The following is a 23,720-nucleotide window of genomic DNA, read 5'->3' as shown; positions in this document are numbered from 1 at the left end:
TTCATGGATCCCAAGCATGAGGGATTGTTTATTAGTTCTGACATGTTTCTCATAAAAAAGTCAGGCATGAGTTAATCATCACAAAACTATAGCCTTATAAGATGCTGTGATAAGCATAATAAATATTTGTACTAACACACAGACTGGGGGCTGGTAACTGCCCATTAGATCTCTCATAGCAAAATAAAATACATCACAACACATTCAATGTGCAATCCCACTAAAGTACAGTGAAAACAAGCAACATACAATATAAAATCTAACTGATAAATATACAGTCAGTACTAGAGACGTTCACATAAAACTCACTGAATATGCAGGTCATTCCTTCAAACAGGCAGTTGTCCAGAACATGGGTGTGCAGTGCATTCAATGGATTAGTATGAACATAACTATGCAACATAAAAATATTGCACTTAAGGCCAAATGGCATCTGCTGCTAATGGCCATTACTGCGCTAGACAAAATGAAACAACCATGTGGTAAATACAGCAAGCATTCGCACTATCATATTAGTGCCGGCCACTGCCCACCATATCTCTCACTGCAAAAGGAAAACTACCAACGCATTCACGATGTAGTGAAACTAAAGCACAGTGAAAACAAAATGACACACAATACAAAATCTAACTCACAAATACAGAGGCAGTACTAAAGATGTTCACATTAGACACACTGAATATGCAGATCATTCCTTCAAATAGGCAGTTGTCCAGAACATGGGTCTCCAGTGCATTCAATGGATGATTATGGACAAAACTATGCAACATAAAAATATTGCAGATAAGGCCACATGACATCTGCTGCTAACGGCCACTAGTGCCTCAGACGAAATGAAACAACCATGTGGTAAATACAGCAAGCATTCGTACTATCACATTAGTGCCGGCAACTGCCCACCACATCTGTCACGGCAAAATAAAAACTATCACAACACATTCAAGATGTAGTGAAGCTAAGTCAGTAGTAGAGATGTTCACATTAGACCCACTGAATATGCAGACAATTTCTTCAAACAGGCAGTTGTCCACAACATGCGCGTGCAGTGCATTCAATGGATCATGAACAATACTATGCAACATAAAAACATTGCACTTAAGGGCAGCTAGCATCTGCTGCTAATGACCATTAGTGCCCCAGCGAAATGAAACAATCGTGATAAATACAGCAAGCATTCATACTATCACATTAGTGTTGGCAACTGTCCACCATATCTTTCATTGCAAAAGAAAAACTATCACAACACATTCAAGATGTAGTGAAACTAAAGTACAGTGAAAATAAACAAGTGACACAATATACAAAACTCCTCAGTATTGCAACAAGCAAATGAGAGGGCACTAGAGATTACCATTAGACCCATCGATAGCATACTGACCTTCAAACAGCTAGTTGCCCAAGACATGGGTGCACAGTGCAATGAATGGATAGTTAGGAAGAAAACTGCAACAACCATGAGCAACATGTTCTATAAACTTTCAAACTTTCTAAAAAATGACCTCACTCAGATAAGGAAAATGGTGATTGCTAATACACACGACAAAACATATATGTGAAAACAGCCATTAACTGATACTAAAGCCCCTCCATGCACGTTTCCGCCGACCAGGTTAAGTACCGCCAACCTACCCTCTTCCTCCATGCTCCTCTGCCACTCACCCCCTTAGCTTCCGGTGTCAAGCGGAATTTCCGTAGCTGCAGCTTCCTGTTCCGAGTGGAAGTAACGCTATGTTTTTCTTAACGTTGTTTACTTTCGCGTCGATGGAGAGGCTTTAATTGCACCAGCTGCGGTTTAAACTGTGAATGCGATTCCATCCAAGTACCACCGCCTATTGCAATCAGCGATCTGATCGTGTTCGCTGTTTCGCGTCAACCTGCGACGGGTTGTGCCACGAGAGACAACGTACAGTGGAATGTAGTGGCTGGGCGCTTGGAGACCACTGCCGTTTTTCGTGCATTTAGAAAACAGAGACCACGAATTACTACTACAGTGGAATACAACAGCTTGTCGCCTTTGCATTCTTCTCATGGTGACTCCCACAGCTCTGCTAAGCACGCGTGGGCGTCTCACCATCGGCAGTCAAAGCGGAAATTCCCGCAGCACAACTTCAGGAAGCGGTAACGCCGGAACCGGAAACTTTTAAACTGTAAATGCTGGAACCGGATTTGGTGTGAGGGGAAAAGGCGGCGCACAACAAAGGTCGCTACTTAAGAAAGCGGCAGTGGCACGTGGATGGAGGGGCTCTAACTGATACCACTCCCCCTTGTGCTCAAAGAAAACATATGCAGCCCTTTTTCCACACAAGAGGAACACGTTGCACAACTGTATTGCAGTACTTATGGGTACAAGCCAGATTTCAATTTCGTTGCCTAAAAATTGTAGTGCTTCTTAGATAGACTGAAAGGGAATTGAGTTTGTTGCCCTTGTCCGTTTCTAGGCATGCAGTTGTGATGGATGCCATATGCTTGTGTGACAAATTGAACATGGTGCTATGGTACGACTACAAGGATGTATATTTGTAGCTGCCCTCAAACCCCTTCATGTTGCCAGTCAGCACCTATGGTGTATCTTTGTATTGCTCATCTAACACTGTTTACACACAGAAGGCATGTCTGAATACCAAACCACCTTATTCTCCACAGTTACTTTAAAGTGAATGCGTTGTGACAAAGTGTAATGTGAGAAGTCCATGATAAAGAAAAAAAATAGCTAATTCAACTCCCTCCTGAATTACCAATTTCTGGGCCATTAAGTTTTGCATAATACACTTGTGGTGATTAACACAGAGCCACGTTGGCCTAACCCTAGTGGCACAGGATATCCTTCAAGTTATCAGTTGGTACAGAATCATTGAGCATGCTGCTGGTGCTTTTGCCCCCGCTGAGAATACCTGTGGAATACTAACACACATTTTGTTGCTGAAGGTCCATTACAGAAATACTAAAGTGAAACAGTAAATCATTTTAGACTAATAAAACAATCTTTCAGAACTGTATTCATGAACATTGTGGCAATAAGCGGATTATTAGATGAGAAAATGAAGATTTAACTTTCATTTTTCAAGTTTTATGCAGTGCCCGCACATCAGTGTGGAGTCATACTTCAACTAAGTATATTCTTTGACACCTTTACAACAGAATTCATCAATATTGGCCAGTAGAACATTAGCTAGACCCGAACAGACACCGTCAAATTCCATATCACAGCGATCTGGTGCAGGAACTATAAGGTGGTGGTGGCGACAACAGTTTTCGTTTTTGCAAGTTATCTGGCTTATCAAGCCAATTCTCATGGTGGGAGTTGCTTTTTCGGTGTTGTAGAAGAATGATTTAATAAAGCTCAAATAAATTTTCTTTTTCGTGTCCCTTTAAAGCAAGCACTGTGCTACATGGCTTGGGCGACCTGTCAGCCACAGAACCCACGAGTGCTTTTGTTAGGCAAAATAATTTTGACAGAAACCTTCTTGAGGATATGCATCTGAAAATTTTTTTGCCTAGCAATAGTTCTTGTAAAAATTGACTAAATCCAATGCTTTCACCTGCGGCTTTGTGTAGCGAAAATCCAGAAAGCAGTGCTCAATAAATGTCAAAATCCTGTGGGCCTTTTTCGAGTAGATAACGTGGAAGACCCAGAACAAAGCGAAAAGGCAGGCCAGGCCTGCCAGCAGTGACGCTGTCACAAACAATCGCTGCACATCCATGTGTAGCGCCTCCCTTCAACCTCTTCTTTTGTAAAAGGAGCCTTAAGGAGGCCCCCCGCAAACTGAAAGCCCGAGTTGTTAGCATCCAGGCGCAGCCTGTTCAGCAGGCCCTTTTCAACACATACACCGTCGCCGATGTCTACCTGTGAAACAACAGAACAAGCACAGATTAATTTTCTACACTTTTGATCAAGGAAAGGTTAGGAAATAAGGTAAGGTTTGCAAAAACGGAAGTAGCTGCTTCTTGTTGATACGGTTTAAAGAACAAAGTACCCTTACGTATACCATACATGCGTTGTGCTGAGCTGTGTACTTTCACCTAAGACTAGAAAGTATTGGGAACTTCAATGCAAAAGAAAGACATTCATCTGCCTAGCTCTAAGCAAATGCGTTCCACCCCTTGGCACAGAATGAAATCTGGTGCTGTTCTAGCGGTTAGCACACAGTGAAAGCTTCAAGCCTGATTTAGTATTAGGCCAAGGGTCAAGCTGTGCTCGATTATAGTCGGATACAACTTTAGAAAAACAGGGGCCTTTACTCCTCCGAGGCAGATGCACACGAGCATCCACTAATGGGTGCGCACTCTGGACTGACGTCATGCGCTGGACGGCCGGTGGCCCGCCTTCGAAGATGACCGCCCGGGCTTCGAACTGGGCCAAGTCGCGTCAGCTGTGCGTGTCAATGCCTCGTCACAGTGAATTCCCAATCTGTTTGTCATTGTCTATCACGCCGGAAATATTACTGCGAGCTTACAATGCGGCATCTGTGCCGCGTGCGTTTATTCTAAGCCGTGATCCGGCGAAGAAACATTGCAGCGAGCATCGCTGATGCTGTGCTACGCTTTGTCTGAAAATAGGATGCCTCGGTGATTGCTGCAAACACACATCCTGCCTGTTTGTTTCATCTCTTTTTTATTTCGCTCCTGAGTGAAGTTAAGACAAGAAAAGTTTGCCAAAGTCTGGTGCCTGCTGTCAGCGGCGGGTGAGTTCGTGTACCGTGTCGCTGCATTTTTCGTCGGGCGGGGTAAAGTGATGGAGAAAAACCATTCTGAGGAGAAATTAGAAAAGTGTGCACGCGTGAAACAAACCTACGAGCGTCTCAACAGAAAATATTTGACAAAGAAGCCTCCAATGCAAAGATTTGTCGCCGTCAACTTAGCGTGAGTGATCGTTGTCAACAGTGAGATAGCCGAGCGTCTAATGGCGGTGTTCGAGCGTTGTGTATAGCACCGTCGATTGATTTCTTTCCACCAGTGCTCACCGCGCACGCAAGCTGTAGAATGCGCGCGGTGGCACAGTCACGCATAAGTTGTGTTGCCAGCGTTCCTGCTTCCATGCGTGTTTGCACTTACTCATATTTGTCCTTTTATTTCATATTAGCATTTGTTTTCGATAGTTTTCGTTCAGCAAAGTCCTTACACATTTTCATTAGCCAATCTCATTCAAAGCACTAACTCCTGTACACTGCAGGACTGGCCTCTTCCATCTCATTAAAACCTTTCTCACTGGTCTACCTCGTCTTCTCAATCTGCCTACTCGCTGCGTTTTCTGTCCTTGTTTCTTGTATTGTTGCTGCAATGTGATTAACCAACTTGCTCAAAGCATATTTTGATCGCCTATCAGAACAGAAAGGTTTAGAGATACATTTTCTTAAAAGCGTCATGTGGGTTGTACAGCAACTTTGCCTCTTACCTCTGCTCACGTTTATGCATCAGTGCATGTGGCAGCTAGCCAGAAGTGCACATGAAAGGCTGCATATTGTGAAACACCTTGCTATGCTGTTGCATTTTTCATGCATTCAGTCTTAGTAAACAAACGGTTTCGCTGCCTATCACATATGATGGCGAAAATTTTCAGCACGAATAACAATGTGCAGCGGGGTGTGATTTCTGTCTGACGCTTCCGCCGTTGCAAAGACATTCTTCAGTGAATGGAGCCCAGCAAAGCAGTGCACTGAGAGCTTTTGCAACTTTCACCATTTATTACTTCACAAATGACATTGTCTGAACCTGGCCGTTGATCGACATGCCGATGGCTTGTAAATTAAATAATTGCCTCAATAAAACAAATTCAACTTCACTCAGCATTTTTTAGCACAATGCTAGCAGAGCTATTCAGGGTGAATAATTGTGCTTACATTGGTGTTACTTGCCCGGTCAGATAAATAAATACAACAATGACTGCGGTATGACTGTGATTTGACATGCAGACTGCTAATGGTGCCTTTCAAGTGTGCCCTCGACTACTGCTAATAATAGCTACCCGACTGAGTATATTGGGCCTAACTAAGCTAATGATGTTTGATAATTGTTCTTATTCGCATTACTTGCCTAGGCCAGGTAACCAAAATAAACAATGCCACCACATGAATGTGTGTTTGCATGCAAGCTGCCAACAGTGGCTGTCACTGTCGCATTGGTTGCTGCCGTTTCACCAACAGTGGTGACGGCTTGACTGGGCTTTGACGTGCAGACTGCTAAATGTGCCTTTGAAGCGTGCCCTGATGACTGTTATTTCATCACAGGGCCCGTCATGCTCATAGGTGGCTGCCCACTAGAGTATTTTGGGCCTTCTGACATTGGCATTATTCATCTCAACGGGCTGGAAAAAACAGTAGGGGCAGCACAACTGCACGCAAAGCACAATGTGCTTTGGCGTGCAGGCAGCTAAGAGTGGCTGTCAATTTCATTCAGGTTGACTACTGCTTTTTCGTGTGAAGCTGGACAGTGGCTGCCCGAATGAGCATTTCGGGCCCCACATAGTTATTCAGAGTTAATTGCATTTGCATTCAAATTTTCCGGCATTACAGCACGTTTCCATGCCAACGCTTATATTGAGCATGATCTGTGCAGGACGTTGCTTTTTCAGAATTGGGCTTCCATTAGAAGAAATATGTCATCAAATGAACCGCTTATTTATTTGAGAGGTCACGGGAGAATGCTTGGCTGCTGTGCTTGACACACAGTACACCGCTTCAGTGATGGGAGATCCATTGTTGCGTTTGCCGAGGTATGTGTGGCTGGCAGGAGGTCTGGACCTCGCTTCACGCAGAGTCAGAGACGAGGAGAGTTTTCTCTGCGAATAATTCTTTATACAATGTTTACATGTTGTCGTCGTTATCAGGACAGAGACCAACAGAGCAGCTGCAAGCTGCTTAAATAACACCGCTCAGTCCAAAGATCCCCCAGACAGTCCCCAAGGACGAAACAACGTCGTGAGAGAGAGGGTCTGGGCAGCCTCCGGGGTCTAACGCCGCTCTCGGTAGCCGGCGCTTCCTTGAACCGCGCTGCGGTGTCAGGACGATTTGGCAGTTGGTCAGAATGGTGCGCCGGGCAAGTTTTATGGCCCGCATAGGACAAAGGGAACCAACTGCAAGGCACCGGGTCGAAACACAGCCCTCCTTTGGAAACTGTCCCAAACACAGCGGGAGTCGTTTGTGGTGTGGGCGCCGCCGGAGAAAGGAGGGGGGGGGGGGGTTGCATTGCTGCCGGGACAGGGAGGGGCCGAATAGCAGTCCGTGATCCGGTGGCTGCTTCCATCGTGGACGCCGTGCAGCCGCGAGGAAACTCGAGCCGTGCACGTAGTCGTGTCCGAAGCAGGCAGGCACCATGCGGGGATGAATGCTGCCTCGACGGTTGACAAACCATAGCACTGGCCTTCCGTCAGGCAAATCCCAGGGCACAAACATAACACAATATAGGCTTCGAGAACTCGTTAGTGATCTTCTCGGTCGTCGGTATCTCGTTGTGGTGAAAGAAATCGTGCACATGACCTCAGCGCACACGTGTCCTACTTCGTGCAGGGTGCTTCTTTTCTCCACATTTTGTGGCCGTTTTCGTGAGGGCGTCGATAGTTTGCCACCCAAAATATGCGAAGCTTTGACCTCCCTCCTCAGCTTTAACACGGTGCTTTCGCTGACACTGAGCATCTTGGGTTTGTAATGGTTGCGATAAATACATTGTTTTATATAAGTACTTGTTCAGTAGCAACTGATTCATTTGCAGCTCGGAACAGGAGTAGTAAATGTGCCGTGTACATGTAAACAAGCACAAATGCCATGCAGAGTTGCTCTTTCTACTTTTGCCACTTGCAATGAAGCTAAAGAGCAGACGACGGGCAGCGTTGTGGAAGACACGGGGTTATTTTTCTGTTGCGATCTGGCATGTGCTGTAGCACGAGAGCTCCACTAAACCAGTCATCAAAGTCTTTATTTATACTGGGAATTGCGCGTTTCCTAAGCACGATTTTTTGAGCGGGATTATTTTAGTCGCGGAGGCAATCGGACGTCGCGCTTCATTCATCTGGGCGGGGCCTCCCCTTATTTCTAAATTTGTATCCGACTATAGTGACGCACAAGTGCTCGAGAACTATTGAACAAGACGCAATTGTTTTCGATTTACTGACTGCACTTGGGTGTAAAGCTTCTGTCTGAGAAATGAATAAACCACATACACAAGCAGCATTTTCTTAGTTAGCACAGTCTTTAATAGGTACTGATACCTTCAATTTAGAAAGCCCTGTATATTGGGCCTCATCAAACTAATTTCATAAAAGGTTTGGCAAGGTAGAAGCATAGAATTTTAGAGTCATTAGAAGACAGGTGAAATGAGTTATTTATTGCAATTATTACTCAAATTTAAAATTTAGACCACTCATCCCAATGAGAAATTGATGCAAGCAGTTTGTACATGCCACATAAGCATTTAGATATCAAAAATACGGATTAGAGAAAACCTTTTCTTGGAGGTTCATTATTGCAAGCAGTCATGCCCTCGAGGAGAAATAACTTCTGTTTCTGTAGGCAGAAATGAGGCTCGAGTATTTTATTGACACATATATATGCCAATGCATATATGTTATCTCTGCTGTAAACCTTTTTTTCATGTATATGCAAGGTGTGTGTGTAACATCTCATTGTGCACAAGATCAAATCCATAAGAACCCGACAAGAAGCTAAACAAACAAGAGAGCAATCCCAGTGACAAGCCATGTTAAACCAACGAGGTAGCCATCTCAGTAACAAACCGTATCAAAAATTTTACTGACATGAATTCTGACCTTTGAAACATAACATGTGTATATGAATACTATCTACATTAGAGCAATGGGCAACTTTAAGCAATGGCTACGCCAACATCAGAACGATGTGGATGAGAAAAGAGTGGCATCAAATGCTTTGGCAGAGCATGCAGCAATGACTAAACACAATAGTGACTGGATAGTGTCTAGCATAATCGGCCAGGAAAGAAACTGGAAGCCATGCCTGTACCCGGATTCCCTGGAGATGCAATCAACAGGACACACGTTTATCTGAAACCAAGGAGCCCACGCCCATCTTATGCTAAAACTTACTTAATTAAATATGCACTTCCACTTTTTTTAGCCTTATTGTGAACAAGGCTTCCATATGGAAGCCAAAATGTATTGCTTTTAATGTTGTATTTGGTTGGTCTATGTCTGTCTTTGTCATGTTTCATACCGACCACACAGGCTTCTCTGAAACTCTTGATGATACAACTTTTGTGCGAAAGCATTGCTTAAGGCACTTTTCCGTAAACCATGTCTTTAGGTGGTACAACGCATTTTTCTAGACACTCTAGAGCACATTATTCAAGGCACGAAACCTCAATTCATGGTTCTTGAAAAGGCATTTTGGCTAGAATAATATAGTCTATATGGAGTATATAAGGCATAATTACTCAAGCACCCAATTATATTTAACTCAGAGGAGGCTACTTTAGGTAAATTCATTAAACTGAGGGCACTCCACCAAAACATAAAATTCGTGATCAGCCACTAGAAATCCTGAAAATGGCAATACAGTAAAATGATTGCATATAACACAAATGTATCCTACAACTCGAAAGGCAGCACCAGTTTTGTACGCACCTTTGAGAAAGCGCACAGATCACGTGCTTTATTGTCGTGCTGTCCAGCTTCCAGCAGTGCAGCAGGTTCCTGCTCGATGCAGGGATGCCTCCAGAATCCGCATAGCCTTCAAAAGTAAGAAATGTTTAATTTATTCTGCTGGGAACCTGGGAATTTGTGATTTACCAGTGTCATGTGGAATTGCAAAGAGAGCCTCACACAGCCAGCTGCATGAATTTGCGCCTGGTTGCACAAATGTCTTTTTGTTATATCTAAGGAAGTTACACTGATATTTTGTAACAAGTGAAGTTTCAGGAAGGAACGAAATCAGCAACAACAGGCTACCAGGAAAATCAAAAACAAAACTCATATATGCAGTAAAACGTGGCGCATTGGATTAAACAAAAATATTGAGCACATGAAAAGCATTCTGAAAGCTAGATCGCGATATTGTAGCGATGCTATTCCTTTTCGTTATTAGTTAGTGGTCTGACCGCAGCCCCGGCCCGTGCTACGTACTGGAACAGCCGGCCGTTTGCGGTGGGCGACAAGAGTGGTATAGAATCGAGGGCTAAGTATCGCTACAAAATCGCAGTCCTTACTTTATTACGCACTACCGTATAACCTACGATTGCAAGAGCTGGCATCCCGTTCGTAAGAATTGGTTGGTCTATGTCTTTCTTAAAGGCCGGTGTCTGAAATGTCTGGATTAAAAATAAACTTCGTTACTCTAATATCGGCATATGTCGGGTTTGCAACATAGAAGACAAATACGCGAAGACACTCAAGAACATAAACAATACACAGGTTCTCGCGACGTGGTCCTCCAAACCAAACTGTATACATAGAAAAATATTCATACAAGCTTCTATCCGCTTAAGCGTCAAACATAGGAATCGTGTGCCAACGCGCGAAGCCCATGATACATCGACGGATACATTACACATGTACTGTACTTGCGGGAATGCATATATAACGAATAACTTCTTGCCAGAAAACTACCGAACGAACAGCAACTTTCAGTGTTTTCATAATTGTGTGCCCATTCAGGCATAGCAATCAAGGCGGGTAGCATATATTTTACAGCAGAATGCAAGTACGCTGTAACATCAGAGGAAGCCTTCGTGAAATTGCTTGCTAAATGTGCACAGCAAGACGGCCAACCTACGATCAGAAAGCGCTTTGCTCTAGCTAGTTACACAACGTTCATTAAGTAACTCATAAGTTCAAGAATGCGAGCAAGGGCCAAACTTGCTTACCTTTCAAAAATACTTGGCCAACGCTCCTTCGTCTCAAAGGTACCGAGGCACCGACGTCTTTCTGGCGCAAGCACTGTAGAACTTCCGATGAACTCCAGCTCCACAAAAGCACAACCTTCAACAGCCTTCCATACACTACGATTCGAAGCTCCAGTACCAGACTTTTCACGAGAGCGCGGGCAGGCAGCTCGGCAGAACAAAGGCAGCTCGGACGGGCGCTGTAGTAAGACACTCACTGTCGACACTGATAGATCGCACGAAGCACACGGCGAACTAACGGCGTTACACGAGTCCGGAGGGTTTGCGATGGTTACTGCACACGACAAGGAGCACATTTTGTCTAGGAACTTCTAAAATATAACAAATACCGCCTTACTGCATTCACTAGAACCAACGTGGTACGTCGACCAAACGAATACTGCAGTGGCGCCACTCTGCGGTTTTTAGAAAAATGTGTCGTAAATGAGAAAATTACGTGTTTTTTCCTAACAACAATCGGTAGGGACACTTTAACAAATTTCTTGAGTCCAAAAGTGTTAACTTTGTATAAATACGCACTTTTTTATACGAAGTTTAAGAAAATGTACTGTATATGTATAAAAAAAACGAAGCGGATGTCGCCTTCAAGATTCGCAACCGCTTCAGTCGCATGCAGTTTGCAAAAGCACGGCCTTCGAAATCAGACTTTGTCGCTCAAACGAAACTGTAGCTGGGAGGAGGGCAGGCATTTAGGCCCCAATTGTTGGGTTTACAGTGCCTAGGTAGGCTTCCTTATTTATAAAGAATATACAGGGACTAACGCCGAACCATGAGCGAGCTTTAAGCAGGGGACACACGGTACGATTCGGCGTCCGATCCAACGTGCGTGTATCCGAACGGTCGAGCGGCGCGTAAGCTCCGCCCAGATCCAGCCCCCCTCCCCCCTCCCCAGCTTGAGTTTAGATTCACGTCGAGAAACGCAATATAAAAACTCTGCACAGCACTGCTTCGCTTTACGTGAACACTGTCAATAACATTATGCCCCTGCAAGTGACAGAACACTTCACGACGGCGCGTTGTCCACTGACGGCTCCGGTAACAGCCAGCGATACGGCCGGCAGGCATAGCTAGGCGGACGCTGCGGCCGACGGCGCTTGATTCAGCCCGAGCTCGATGAAGAGGGCTTATTTTTGCCAAAACAATTAACGCTGTGCACTTAGGTAGCCCGTAATCAAATACAATTGGTTTACTCGACGCAGTCGTTGCGAAGGGCAAACGTGCAAGCGAAGCGAGCAGCCTCGCTCGGGCGGTCGGTGCATAGAGATCGGTGTGTGCTGTTTGTCCGCGGAAAGGCCCTCGCGTCGCGGCTCCCGATTTCGACGGTAGCTTTAGTGCTAGTGTAGTAGGCGCTGTTTTGCATCATAAGCACATGTTCGAGATAACTTTATTGAACTGGTAACTATTTCGTGTCGGCAACAAACTGCAGCAGGCAAGGGAAAAAAAAAAGACGGCGAGAAACCGGCCTGCCAGCGCCGCCTCCGTGGAGAGAACGTCAGAGAACGTCACATCAGCTGCGGCCAAACGACGGTGCGGAGTGTGCGGTTGTCGGACACATCGGACGATGAAAATTTGCCCGGTTTGTCGCACGCCGGACGTTCGATCCGGCGCTTCGGCACGGCAAAACACCTCGATTCCGGCTGCCGTTCAGGCGCGTCGGACGCCGGATCGGACACCGAATCGGACCGTGTGTCTCCCACTTTAGTTGGCGAACACGAGCCCATCAGCGCGCCGTCCGTGCACCTCCGTCTGCTTGCAATGGTGGATGGCCTACGGGCTTCTTTGACGCCTACTGAGCACAAATTCATGATCACCGCTCGTATACACGCTTCCTACAGCGCTAGCTGTCGTGTTTACGAGATTATGTGCCCTCACCTTGAATTGGTGAGCCCGCTCGACATGATCGCATCTATTTCTAGTGCGTGAGGCTTTCCGTTGACTGTCACTACAACTAACCAACGTTTTGTTTATATTGTGCTACAGTGGGGCGTGACGATTCGGTGACAGCTTCAAAGTGGACAAGAGACAGTCGTTTTCTCGCTCGTAGAAGCATGAAAAAGTGGGCTTGTGCTTGGCAATGAACTTTGACCGACACGCTTGCTTCCGGCCGGAGCAGCAGACGCGACAACTCGCCGTTTGTAGGCTGCCGGCCGATGGCGGTATCCCTCGCGAACGGCAAGATATTTACCTGCCGTAGAGAGGATCGGTCCAGGAACGATTCTTGAGGCGATTTTTGTCGCTGAATGCGAGCATGGCCACGCCGGTTCGCCGTGCAGAGCGGAATCGGAACATTATTTTTCGATGAGTTCGCACTGACGCAATGCAGTCGATCGGCTCGTCGGTCGTGCAACGGGCGGCGCGCCGGCAGGAAGCCGCGTCCACTTGAGACACATCTTACGCGACGTATGTAGTACATACGTTCCAAGTTTCCAACGTTCTGCGTTTCCGCTGGTGGGTGCACCGCCATGGCATCGATCTTTGCCATTCCTGCCGCGGCCGTGCCTGTCGCCGAGCGTAGGCTTAACTGGATTGGGCGGAGCTTGCAACCTTGGGGAGTAAAGTGGTAGTATTTAATCACGTGATCTTCAGGTTGGTTCCAGATCACGTGGTTTTAAACTCTCAATAGATGGTTTTTGGTCACGTGATCTAAAACTCTGTACGTCGTAAAGCCGGCTCATGACATCCTTTTACAACGTTTCTCAGAGATGGTAGTAAAACGATGTAATGTAACGCATTTTACTGCCTCATGCCAGAGTAATTTTCTGGTGCAAGGTAGTCTTCAAAGCTCATGAACCGCAAAAACCCCAATGTCGGCTAACTTTTGCTTACAGTGTGCGTTTCAAGAGAACGCGTGGTCACATAATGAATTAACTTTCCGTCTAAATTTTTCTTGCTTTATCAGGGTCCGCAGTCACAAGTAGGCACCTCGTTGGAATACCATTATCTATCCAACTGAACTGCTGGATCGACCGGACAATGTAAAGCAGCACGTACTGTCACCTAATAGTGACAGTGAAAAAGAGAGTAGCAAAAACTGTATATCACAAACGTATCTATATTTTGGGCAAACGTGTGGCGCTAAAACCAAGAGACTTCTAATCACAGTCTATGACCGTCGAAAATCTGATCCGCGGGTCAATCGCGTCGGATGTTATAAATGGGTGTTCGAAGGCTTGAGAGCAGTTGCTGGTGCCCGCGTGTCTTCCAGAAAGTATTACACAATTCACGTCGCGCATACGGTCAGATTACACAAGGTTCGGGGACGGCAGACAATGAAAATAACCATCGATAACATTCGAGACACTTCCGATGCATTTAGGCGTGTCCTGCGCTGAGCGTTAACGTTTAATCTTTGTTAGTCGGAGAAAAGTGGTCACCCGAAAAAGATAAATAAGAACACATGGCGATCCCCCCTTGTTAAAAAGGCTCATGCCAATGCTACAAACAGAAGAGAGAGAAATCATGAGCCATCCCACTACGTGAAGGGCTAGTGACCAGCGAAGCTGTTTAGCACACGACACAGAGGCGACACAGATATTTGAGCAAAGCTACCAGCACATTTATTGTCTTAATCAGGGGTCATCGTGACGATAGGAACGCACACACATTCTCGTATCACATAATTAGATCATATCCGCGTATAATCCGTACTGCCGAGGAGCAACACGCTTACGAAAAGCGACGGCAGCAGCAGAGACGGGAATCCAATCGCAGCATGCGGGCGTCAAACATCATTGCTGAAGATTGCGCACAAACACCAAGCGCATGCGCGATGTTGCTCTTCGCAGGCTGGTTGCTCCTCGGTAGTCCGGGCTCGGCCGCCCCATTACGACGACGGAAGGGAAATTCAAAATGGAAAAAGTAGCTTGTCTTCCTTGTTTTGTATATATATATCCGCCTCGGATAGGTGGTTCCGCTGTTCACGCGAATACATATATATATATATATATATATATATATATATATATATATATATATATATATATATATATATATATATATATATATATATATATATATCGACGACAAGAAAGGGGGTTAACCGAGGGGCCCGATTTTTATTAGTCATATCACATAAGAAGCCAACAAACACATGACACCAAGCACAACATGGGGGAAATTACTTGTGCCTAATAAATAAAATAACGAAACGATAAGATAATGAAAATTAAAGTGGATGAAAAAACAACTTGCCGCAGGTGGGAACCGAACCCACAAACCGAACACCCAGGGGTGACAAGGGTGTGATCCTTGTCACCCCTGGGACCAACTGTAGCGCCTATGTCAGACCTGGAGCAGCTTTCTGCTTGGGCAGAAAGCTGCTCAAGCAGAAAGCGTAAGTCCGGTCATGCACTGTAACTGCTGCCACGCAGATTTCAGTCGCCGTTATAGGGTGTCCTCCAGCTGGCCGGATATGATGGCGTCCCCATAGACTCGTGACATTCTTTAACATGCCGTCGAAGAACCCACTCCTGACGGCGTACTCAGCCCCTATGTCCACTAAAGCGGTCACTGCTTAACCTGCGAGAAGCACGTCAAAATCAAGGGTTCTTTGTGATGCATTACGGTTAGGTCGAGGCGTCGGATCACGGCTACGTCACCTTGTGCTCTTGTTCTGATGTCTCGTCGTCAGGTCTTCTGTAGGCGGCGTAGTCTTGGCTTTCAGGACTTGTCTTGATGGCGGCGTGTCAGTGCTACGCGGTGGAGCAGAATGCTGAAGCGTCGTCATCGGCGGCGAATGGTCTTAGGCATTTCTACGAAGAGCAACCACACTTTCATTGGCTGCTGCTTTTAGGTTTCCCGATAAGGGCTCAATGACCGACTATGGGTTGGGCCAGTGTACTGCCAGCACAGCGGCGAAAGGTAACCGAACGGTCGTCGTGGGCTCCACTGAGTGGCGCCGAACTAGTCGACGATATCATGAGGCCGTTGACGTTGCTGTGGGCGCCGCGCTTCACAGTGATATTTCGTAGTCTCATGTCATGGTTTGGGCACCGGCGGTAGGTCTGTCCTGATTCTACGCAGTGGTAGCAGAGCTGGTGGTGGTGCGAGGCGCGCCATACCTTTGTGTTCCTAGAGAAGCTGCGGTGGACGTCGGGCGCGCGTGCTGGGGGCGGCGGCGGACGTCGCACTTGCAACGTCGCAGGACCCTGGTGCTGCCGCTGGTGTGGAGATGTACTCTGCAGTTGGGCGACGGCAATGTAGGCCATCGCTTGCAGCTGGGGCTGCGGCTGTGGTGACTGCACCTCCATAACTCCGAGTGATCGCTGAGCTACTTTGACAATGTCAGCGATTGAGGCCACCTGAAGCTGCGGCCATAAAAAGAGCTTCTGTAGGTCTTCGCGAAAGACCACTCTGATAGTCTGGCGCGGGTCGTACGTGCCGAGAGCTTAAACATTGGTGTAGTTTGGAGTCTGCGTTCGGCGGTTAAATTGCCTTCGCTGCATATCTAGCGCCTTCTCAGTGGTTGTGTACTTGCAAACAAATTCAGCAACGGTCTTGGGCGGGTTCTGCATCAATCCGGCGGAGAGCTCTTGCTTGACACCCCTCATCAGGAAGCAAACTTTTTTCTGTTTTGATAAGTCGCAGTCGGCGTGTCTCAAGAAGTGAGTCATCTCCTCCGTGAAAATCACCGTGTTCTCGGTCGCTAGTTGCAATCTGGTTTAAAATAGAACTTTGGCCCTATTTTACTTTCAACAATCATGAAGACCTTCCTGAAATAGCCGCGAAATAGATCCCTTGTCGTCAGGGTTGACTGTCCATTCTCAAACCGCTTTCCAGCAGCGTCCTTGAATGAAAATTCGACATCGCGCGGCTGATCGTTGGAGTTCGTTACTCAACGTAGCAACACTTTTATAGGTTTTTGTCCAGCTTTCCGGGTCTTCGAATGATGATCCGCGGAAGGGCGGTGGCTCCTTGAGATGCTGCAGCATGATGGGTGACACTGGGGCTACCATTGTGGCTGCCGACTTGGGGCCCTATAACGTAAAGCTATTCGAATATGGTTTTATTCCAATCTCCTGACGTCACATTTGCGCAACCGCCGGAACAAGCATCGGACAGTGACCCGCAAGGTTGTCTGACCAGACCAATCAAACGCTCTCCTCCTTCATAGGAGGTCACGTTTGTTTGCTTGAAAAACGAGTAACATTGCCTACACTGAGCGGCTTGGCTTATCTAATTGGCCGACAAGAGTCAGCCACTTGGCACGCTCAAGTGGAGAGGGATTCGGTGGGGCCGAGCCACAGCACTGAAAATGGATCACCGAAAGAAGAGGGTAGTGCCGGCTTCTGCGATTGGTCCGATTTCCCTATACTTAGCTTGCGGTGGCGCGTCGAACATTGCGGCGGCATGCAACGGAAACTTATGAATGACGCTAAAACGAATCCTCAGCAAAGAAGAGTTGGCAGAACGGGGTAGCAAACGTAGCGAAAGTGCTCGAAAATGTTACATGGGCACACAAAAAGGTTTATTATACGAAAATATGCCCATGCTTTCCGGCAAGTGTGAGTAGCCAATGCCTGAGCGATCGGCTGCAGCCATCATTTATTCCTTTCGGAAAGGGGCAGCCTGCGGCTATTCAGAAGAAAATTCAGTTTTGATTGGCATATTAATGAATCTTTAACGCGTGCGTGCACGTCACATTGGCGCGGTGAAGTTTCGCTGTTTTATGACGTCGCGTGACATGCAGGTGAAGTGCGTGCAGCCCGAAAACATTAGCCCAGGGCTAATGACGAAAAGGCGTCGAATCAGAAATAACCATTTTCCTTTTGCTCTGTCAAATGATGCATAATCAGTGTGTACACGTCATATCAGATGAGGAGCTATCACGGTTTTCATGACGTCACGTGACAGACAGGTGAAGTGGGGCTGGTCCAAAAACGTTTTTGACCAATCGCGGAGGGCTGATTGCAGAATTCGAAAAGTTTGGAATAGTTTTACATTATAGCGCCCTTGGGCCTGATTTGTGTGGTGTTCTCGGGAAGAGTACCGTGTTTGCGTAGCAGACCTTGCAGCTTGCGGCGAACTCGCTGGTTTTTGTTGACGTTAGTGTTTGCGGTTCGAGCTTGGATAACGGCTTTGCAGTGCGTTCGGTACATGAACGCAGAAGCACCCCCACCATATGTCACGTAGTAATGGCGCGGAAGAACACAGTAGCGGAAACTGTGAATTACGAGACTCATTCTTTATGGGTGAATGTGTGTCCCGAAAAGCAAGTCAAATCCAAAGCACAACGATAGCGGCGAGCCCAGTCAGCGATCATCGAAAATCTGATCAATTGGTCAAGCGCGCAGGCATGAGTCGCCGAAGGTTCAATAGCAATCGTTGGTGCCAGTCTGTGTTCCAGAAATTACTGCACAATTCACGTTGCGCATGCAGTCAGATTACACAAGGTTCCCTTACAAGATAAACGGATGGTACCATCGATAGCATTCGAGAATCTTCTGATACATGCTGGTGCGTCCTGCGCTGAGCGATAAGGTTTCACATTTGTTATTCAGTGAAAAGCGTTCACCAGAGAAAGCTTAACAAGTGGACGGGTCAATATAATCAACAAGCATTGCGAATTCGGTCCTTGGTTATATCTGGAACAGTTTCTCCTTTGTTTCATTATTAGAGCATATTTACCTGCCTCAGCAGAATCTTCTACGAATTTCAGACAAATTAATTATGTTTTCCGTTATTAACCTCAAATGAGCTGGAATTTGGGGAACGTCACTTTGATGTGAGACGCGGTTCGTATATAACGGTTCTCCGTTCCCGCTTTAATGCATCCTGAAAGTTTGGCTGCTGAGGTTGCCAACCACTTAGCACAAATTCTGAAGCAAAATGTATACCCCATCAAATTCTGTTGCTTTTGCGCCTTGAGGTGCATTCTTTTTGGGCATCGGCTTATTTCATACTTTCTTGCTGTGTATGATATCTTTTGTCTGCTATACGGCGTATCATTCTAAAAGGTAATAAATGTTTTGAAATCATGAGGACAAGCGAAATAAATGTTATTTTCCATTGTTTTTATCATTCTGAAGCGAGAAACTTGTGTACCCAAGAATCGGCTGCCTGCAGAGCCTCAAAAACACGATGAACAGCGAGCATGGCATTGAGGATAGTACCCCTCACTCAAGCCCAAATGACGGCCTCACCCCAGCCAACTCAACGGCTTTGACGGAGCACCGCAAGCAGCCCAAGAAGCGGTCAAAGAGGCACAAGATCTCAGGACAAGCCTCACCAAGCGGCGAAAAGTAAGTCACGATATCAGAAACTCTGAATTTACCATGCATGCATAAGCTCTTCGCGTCGCTTTAAGCCAATAGTTTTTTGGCATTTACCAGGCTGTCTGCTTTTCATTCTCGTTGTCATGGTCAGCCGCTCGAACATTTTGAAATAAAGAGAACATTACGCGTCCTGTGGTAGGTTACGAAGCAGGGCCTTCACGGGTCGCAGGCCATTCAGGCTGCAATTCCGTTTACAGGAGCGATATATAAGACTTTCATGAGCTTACTTAGTGCAAGCTAGCGCCTTGGAACGCTAAGTGCGTGAGTCACTGCGCATAGGAAAAATTTTGATGTAGAAGGCAACGCATGCAATCTACTAGACGATAATTACTATACGAGGGGAAATCAACACATTAGTCGCCCTTGTAGTAAGTGAAGACGTTTAGCAAGATTTACGATTCATTTTTCGATAATGTCTTTTGAAAGTACTAAACACTTCGTCCAGTATTCATGCAATGAATTTAAGAACGGAGAAAATAATCTGGAATTTGGCTACCAGATGAAGGTATCTGAGCTGATGTGACTTTTTAGTTGATCGAAAATATGTCTCCGGGGAAGTGTTTCTATATTACCCTAAATAGAAAGGTTACCCGAGTTCTTAAATTTGAATTGCTTGTCTCAAGCATTTACTTAGTAGACCAGGCCTGTAGGGTAGGTAGGGATCCACATGCATATGACACGTGCCAACTGGCGTGGTCTCATCAACCGCAGCGCTCTCTTTACCAGTTGCGTCGTCGTCTTCATGTAGTGATCCACGTAAACTAGTAAGTGCACCGGCTAACTTACTCCTAACCATAAACTTCGGAATCAAACATCATTGGACGTGTGAGAAGATAGTTGCCATGCCTCTCTCAAGACTGACCTCTCTTAAAATCATTAAAAGTGGGTGACGAGTTGCGCTCCCACGCCATTGTCGTCCTGGTTGACTCATGTCGCCAGTGAAAGACCCGTGTCATGTCGCCAAAAGTCAAGCCACGGCTATCTCAGCTAGTCTACACCCCAGGTAAACGGGGATTTGCATCACAAGTGCCAATTTTTCCCTTGATGCTTGGTGGGCCAATCCTTCCGGAGCAATACGTACCGAAGAAAAAATCAAGCATGTTGCCAATGCAGCGCTTTTGTCGATGCGCGAGGGGGAAAAGCCATAGCACTTGTCCTGCGCTATCCGCTCTGCGAGCACACGACTTTCTCTGCAGGTGCCATCAGAAACCAACACCACATGCATTTATTCAACACCTTTCGACGTCTCATTTTCTTTCCGTACATACAACATTTGTGCAGGGCATGTGTAGGAAAACGTTTTTTTTTTTCTGTTCAAGATGCGCTAGCCATTCGCGTCTCTATTCACAAGCCATGGCGCGCAGCTAGTTTGTTTTGGGAAAATATAAGTAGGCAGAAAAATTTGATTTATCGACTGCTTTTATTAGCAAGCTATAACCCAACAAGGCATTCAACACAAAACACAATAATATGGAGTTGAGTATCTCGTTAATAAGTACAATTGCGCGAATGCTGTATTTGGATCACACATACATATGAAACCTCGCTATATTTTATCGTAGGCAGAAAATTACTACAGAGGCCATCTTCTTTGCGGCGCACAACACAACTCTGCAAAGTAATGTTTGCCGCAAAAGTTATGTCTGAATATAAAAAGACCATCAAGGGCAGCCGGTCCACATCTTTCGCATACCAACAGAAACTTTATTTTTCATTCCGCACAACGGGTATACTTTCCATTCCAAAAAACATGCTTTGCCTAGTAAATGTTCTGCATAGCTCTCCTTCTTCTCATGTGCCGTAAAGAATTAGCAAGTTATATTCACAATTCTACACTTTTTTCATAGTTGGTTTTGTTTCGCGCTACAACATGTAGGGCCAGTACAGCTTCAGTCACGAGTTGTAACATTGCTAACAACCTGTCATTACAAAATTCCTCACGAGCTATATTGCCAATGTTTATTATAACTTTAACTTTTAATGTACTTAGCTTGTTCTATGATCATCAAGGTATAAATGGCACATTTAAAAGACAACTCAAAACAAAGAACACTGAGTTGTTTTGTCTAGAAATAATAAATGCCGGAGAAGCATGTGTCAGTCAGCGGTTGATCATCAGTTGAGGTTCGGCATGGACAGATTGATGCACGAAGTTAATATAACCTAATGAAATTATTCTTTTATTACAAGTAGTTGAGTACTAGTGACATAAATTATGATGAGGAGTGCTTTCGTCATCGGGCTAGAACAATTATCTTTGGAATGTGATTTCAAGACCTTCTTCTAGAACGCTGAACGTACATTGTGCACTTTATTTACCAGGATCTGAAGTGAAGGCGCTAAAACGATGGTGGATGAAGAAAGAACACACATACACACACACAAACACACACACACACACACACAGGGCGCCCACGAGTGTGTGTGTTCTTTCTTCGTCCACCGTCGTTTTAGCGCCTTCATTTCAGATCATGCTTAACCAACAGGCCTAACTATGCACCCTACGTTATTTACTAGAGCTCATAGGCCAAGAAAGGGGCTGACAGATGGAATAGCACACTGTTGTATAAAGGTTATAAACAGGGACAAAGCGCCTGAGAAAGGCGTCAAAGGTGGCCTCGCCATCCTCGGCGTGTTAGCTTTAAAGGGTTAGTAGAGAGATGAAACATGCGGTTGTTGTCGTTGGTGGTTGGTTCTAAAGGGAGAGACTTCCAAGAGAATTAGCGCTGTCGCCTGACGTCTGTGAGCATGGCTGCTAAGACGAGGGGACAAGAGCGGGAGAGTAGCAAGGTGGACAGAAAAGAAAAAAAAGAAACGAAAAAAAGACACCAAGAGGGAAAATAAAGAACAAAAGAAAGAAGGGCATAGGAGGGTGTTGGGGAAGCGATAGGTCAGGGAGCATTAAGGGATGTCGTTGGCGGCATGTTTTTGTAGCTTTAGAAGAGCTGGTCAGGCAGTCAGTGTGCGAATAACAAAAAAAGACCCACATCATTTGAAAGAATGATTTCACTAGCATAGCATGAATGCCTCGGGTAATTTTGAAGAAGTTCAGATGGCGACAAAGGAGTCTGCGGTGCAATGCATGGGGTAGGTGGAAGGCAGCGGTATGGTCTTTCAAGGGAAATTAGGCCCAGTAGCTCAACGTATGGGTCGCCACGGCGGTATACAGAAGTGGCGATATCATGTGTGGCTGAGGCGCCGAAAGATGTATTCTGGCGTCTGGGACTTTGGAATGTGTTCATGAGGGTGTTTCAAGAAAAGATAATACAAAAAACAGGCTATAAAAATGGGGGGGGGAGGCGAAACCGAATAAGAAATAGGAGGCTGACATAAGTCAAAGCGTGTGGGGTCAGGTGTACATGGGAAAAGTGGTCGTACAATTGACATAAACGTGAAAAACATGAAAGAATATAATAAATTGAGTAATAGGCAAGGAAAATTGCAAATGGAGGAATAGGTTAGGTTAAAGAATAAATGTTAGCTGGTGGCGCAATGTGTCTTGTGCCTTGGTAGATGATATGAGAATTTCAGATTGTTTATTTAAAGATTCTAAGTTGCCACGTGCAAAATCAATTCCCGTCAGGTGTAGGTATTTAAACTGATTAGGTACATTTCCTCTCGCGAAGTGAAGGGAAATTTGTAGTATATAGATCCTTGCTTTGTCGAATGTGTGATCATGTTCATTGAAGAGGCTGGCTACTTCTTTAGATCAATTGTGTTTTGTATCTGAACGGTGACCGTTGAGTATTGTAGGAATTTGTTGTCCAGTCTCACCTATGTATTGTTTGCTACAAGCTGCAAATTCTAGATACTAGACTGCATTGCTTCATGTGCAGGTGAAACTTGAGGTTACCTTGTGCTTGATTACTTAGTTTTTTCACCTCGGCTGCTATTCTGTGTCCATGCTATCGATGCACACATGATTGTGCACTTTACCGGCCATTTATTTCCATATACGTTCTCAAGTCATCACCTCAAGCTAGTTTTTCTCTTCGCTTCTCTGATTAAGAAAGATATTGTGCAATACATGTCTCCTGCACTGCCTCATTTGTGGTCGAGCTCGGGCTTCCAAAGTCATTCGGCATCCATGCTTACTAATCATTGGCGAAGTTACAATACCGAGAAGATGTGTAATTGTAAGCAAAGAATGACCTTGGGGAACGCTGCCACTCGTACCATTACTATTGTTACAGATTCCTCGCACTCAAATGCTCTATGTTCAAATAATGCGGTATTCCGCTTCCTCTTTCCTTTTTGATTGTTTTGGTGGGTTCTAGAGCAGGTCTTTTTACAGCGAAGCTGTGTACCTCTAGCACCCGTATGCATACCCCGTATGCGTTCCCAGGCGGGCTCCCTGGGCGGCTTACGACATCCGTATCGGGGATTCCGCGCGTGGACAGGAGTGGAGACAGGACTGGAGACGGAGGGACAGGGGGAAACAGTGTGGTGACAGTGCTGCGGCAAAGGATACGGGAGGTCCAGGAATGAGTGTGGCAATGGCGCCTGTGCACATGGCCTGCGCTTGTGTGGTTATGACGTCACGCACGTCGGAGCTTCTGGCGCAGCTGCAGCAGCTTTTGC

General features: G+C 45.8%; 1 protein-coding gene across 1 annotated transcript in view; it reads left to right on the top strand.

The window, feature by feature from the left end:
• LOC135897114 (uncharacterized) overlaps positions 1-23,720 on the top strand; it is a 58,769-nt gene that overhangs the window by 4,337 nt on the left and 30,712 nt on the right. The window contains exons 2-3 of the mRNA XM_070521386.1: positions 9,637-9,703; positions 18,894-19,106. Coding sequence (XP_070377487.1) covers positions 9,666-9,703; positions 18,894-19,106 — 251 coding nt within the window. The 5' untranslated portion in view covers positions 9,637-9,665. The remainder of the gene's footprint in view (positions 1-9,636; positions 9,704-18,893; positions 19,107-23,720) is intronic.

The sequence above is a fragment of the Dermacentor albipictus genome, chromosome 7 (genome assembly GCF_038994185.2).
Source record: "Dermacentor albipictus isolate Rhodes 1998 colony chromosome 7, USDA_Dalb.pri_finalv2, whole genome shotgun sequence".
Classification (NCBI taxonomy): Eukaryota; Metazoa; Arthropoda; class Arachnida; order Ixodida; family Ixodidae; genus Dermacentor; species Dermacentor albipictus.
The sequence above is the reverse complement of the archived record's forward strand: the minus strand, read 5'-3'. Positions and strand labels throughout refer to the sequence as shown.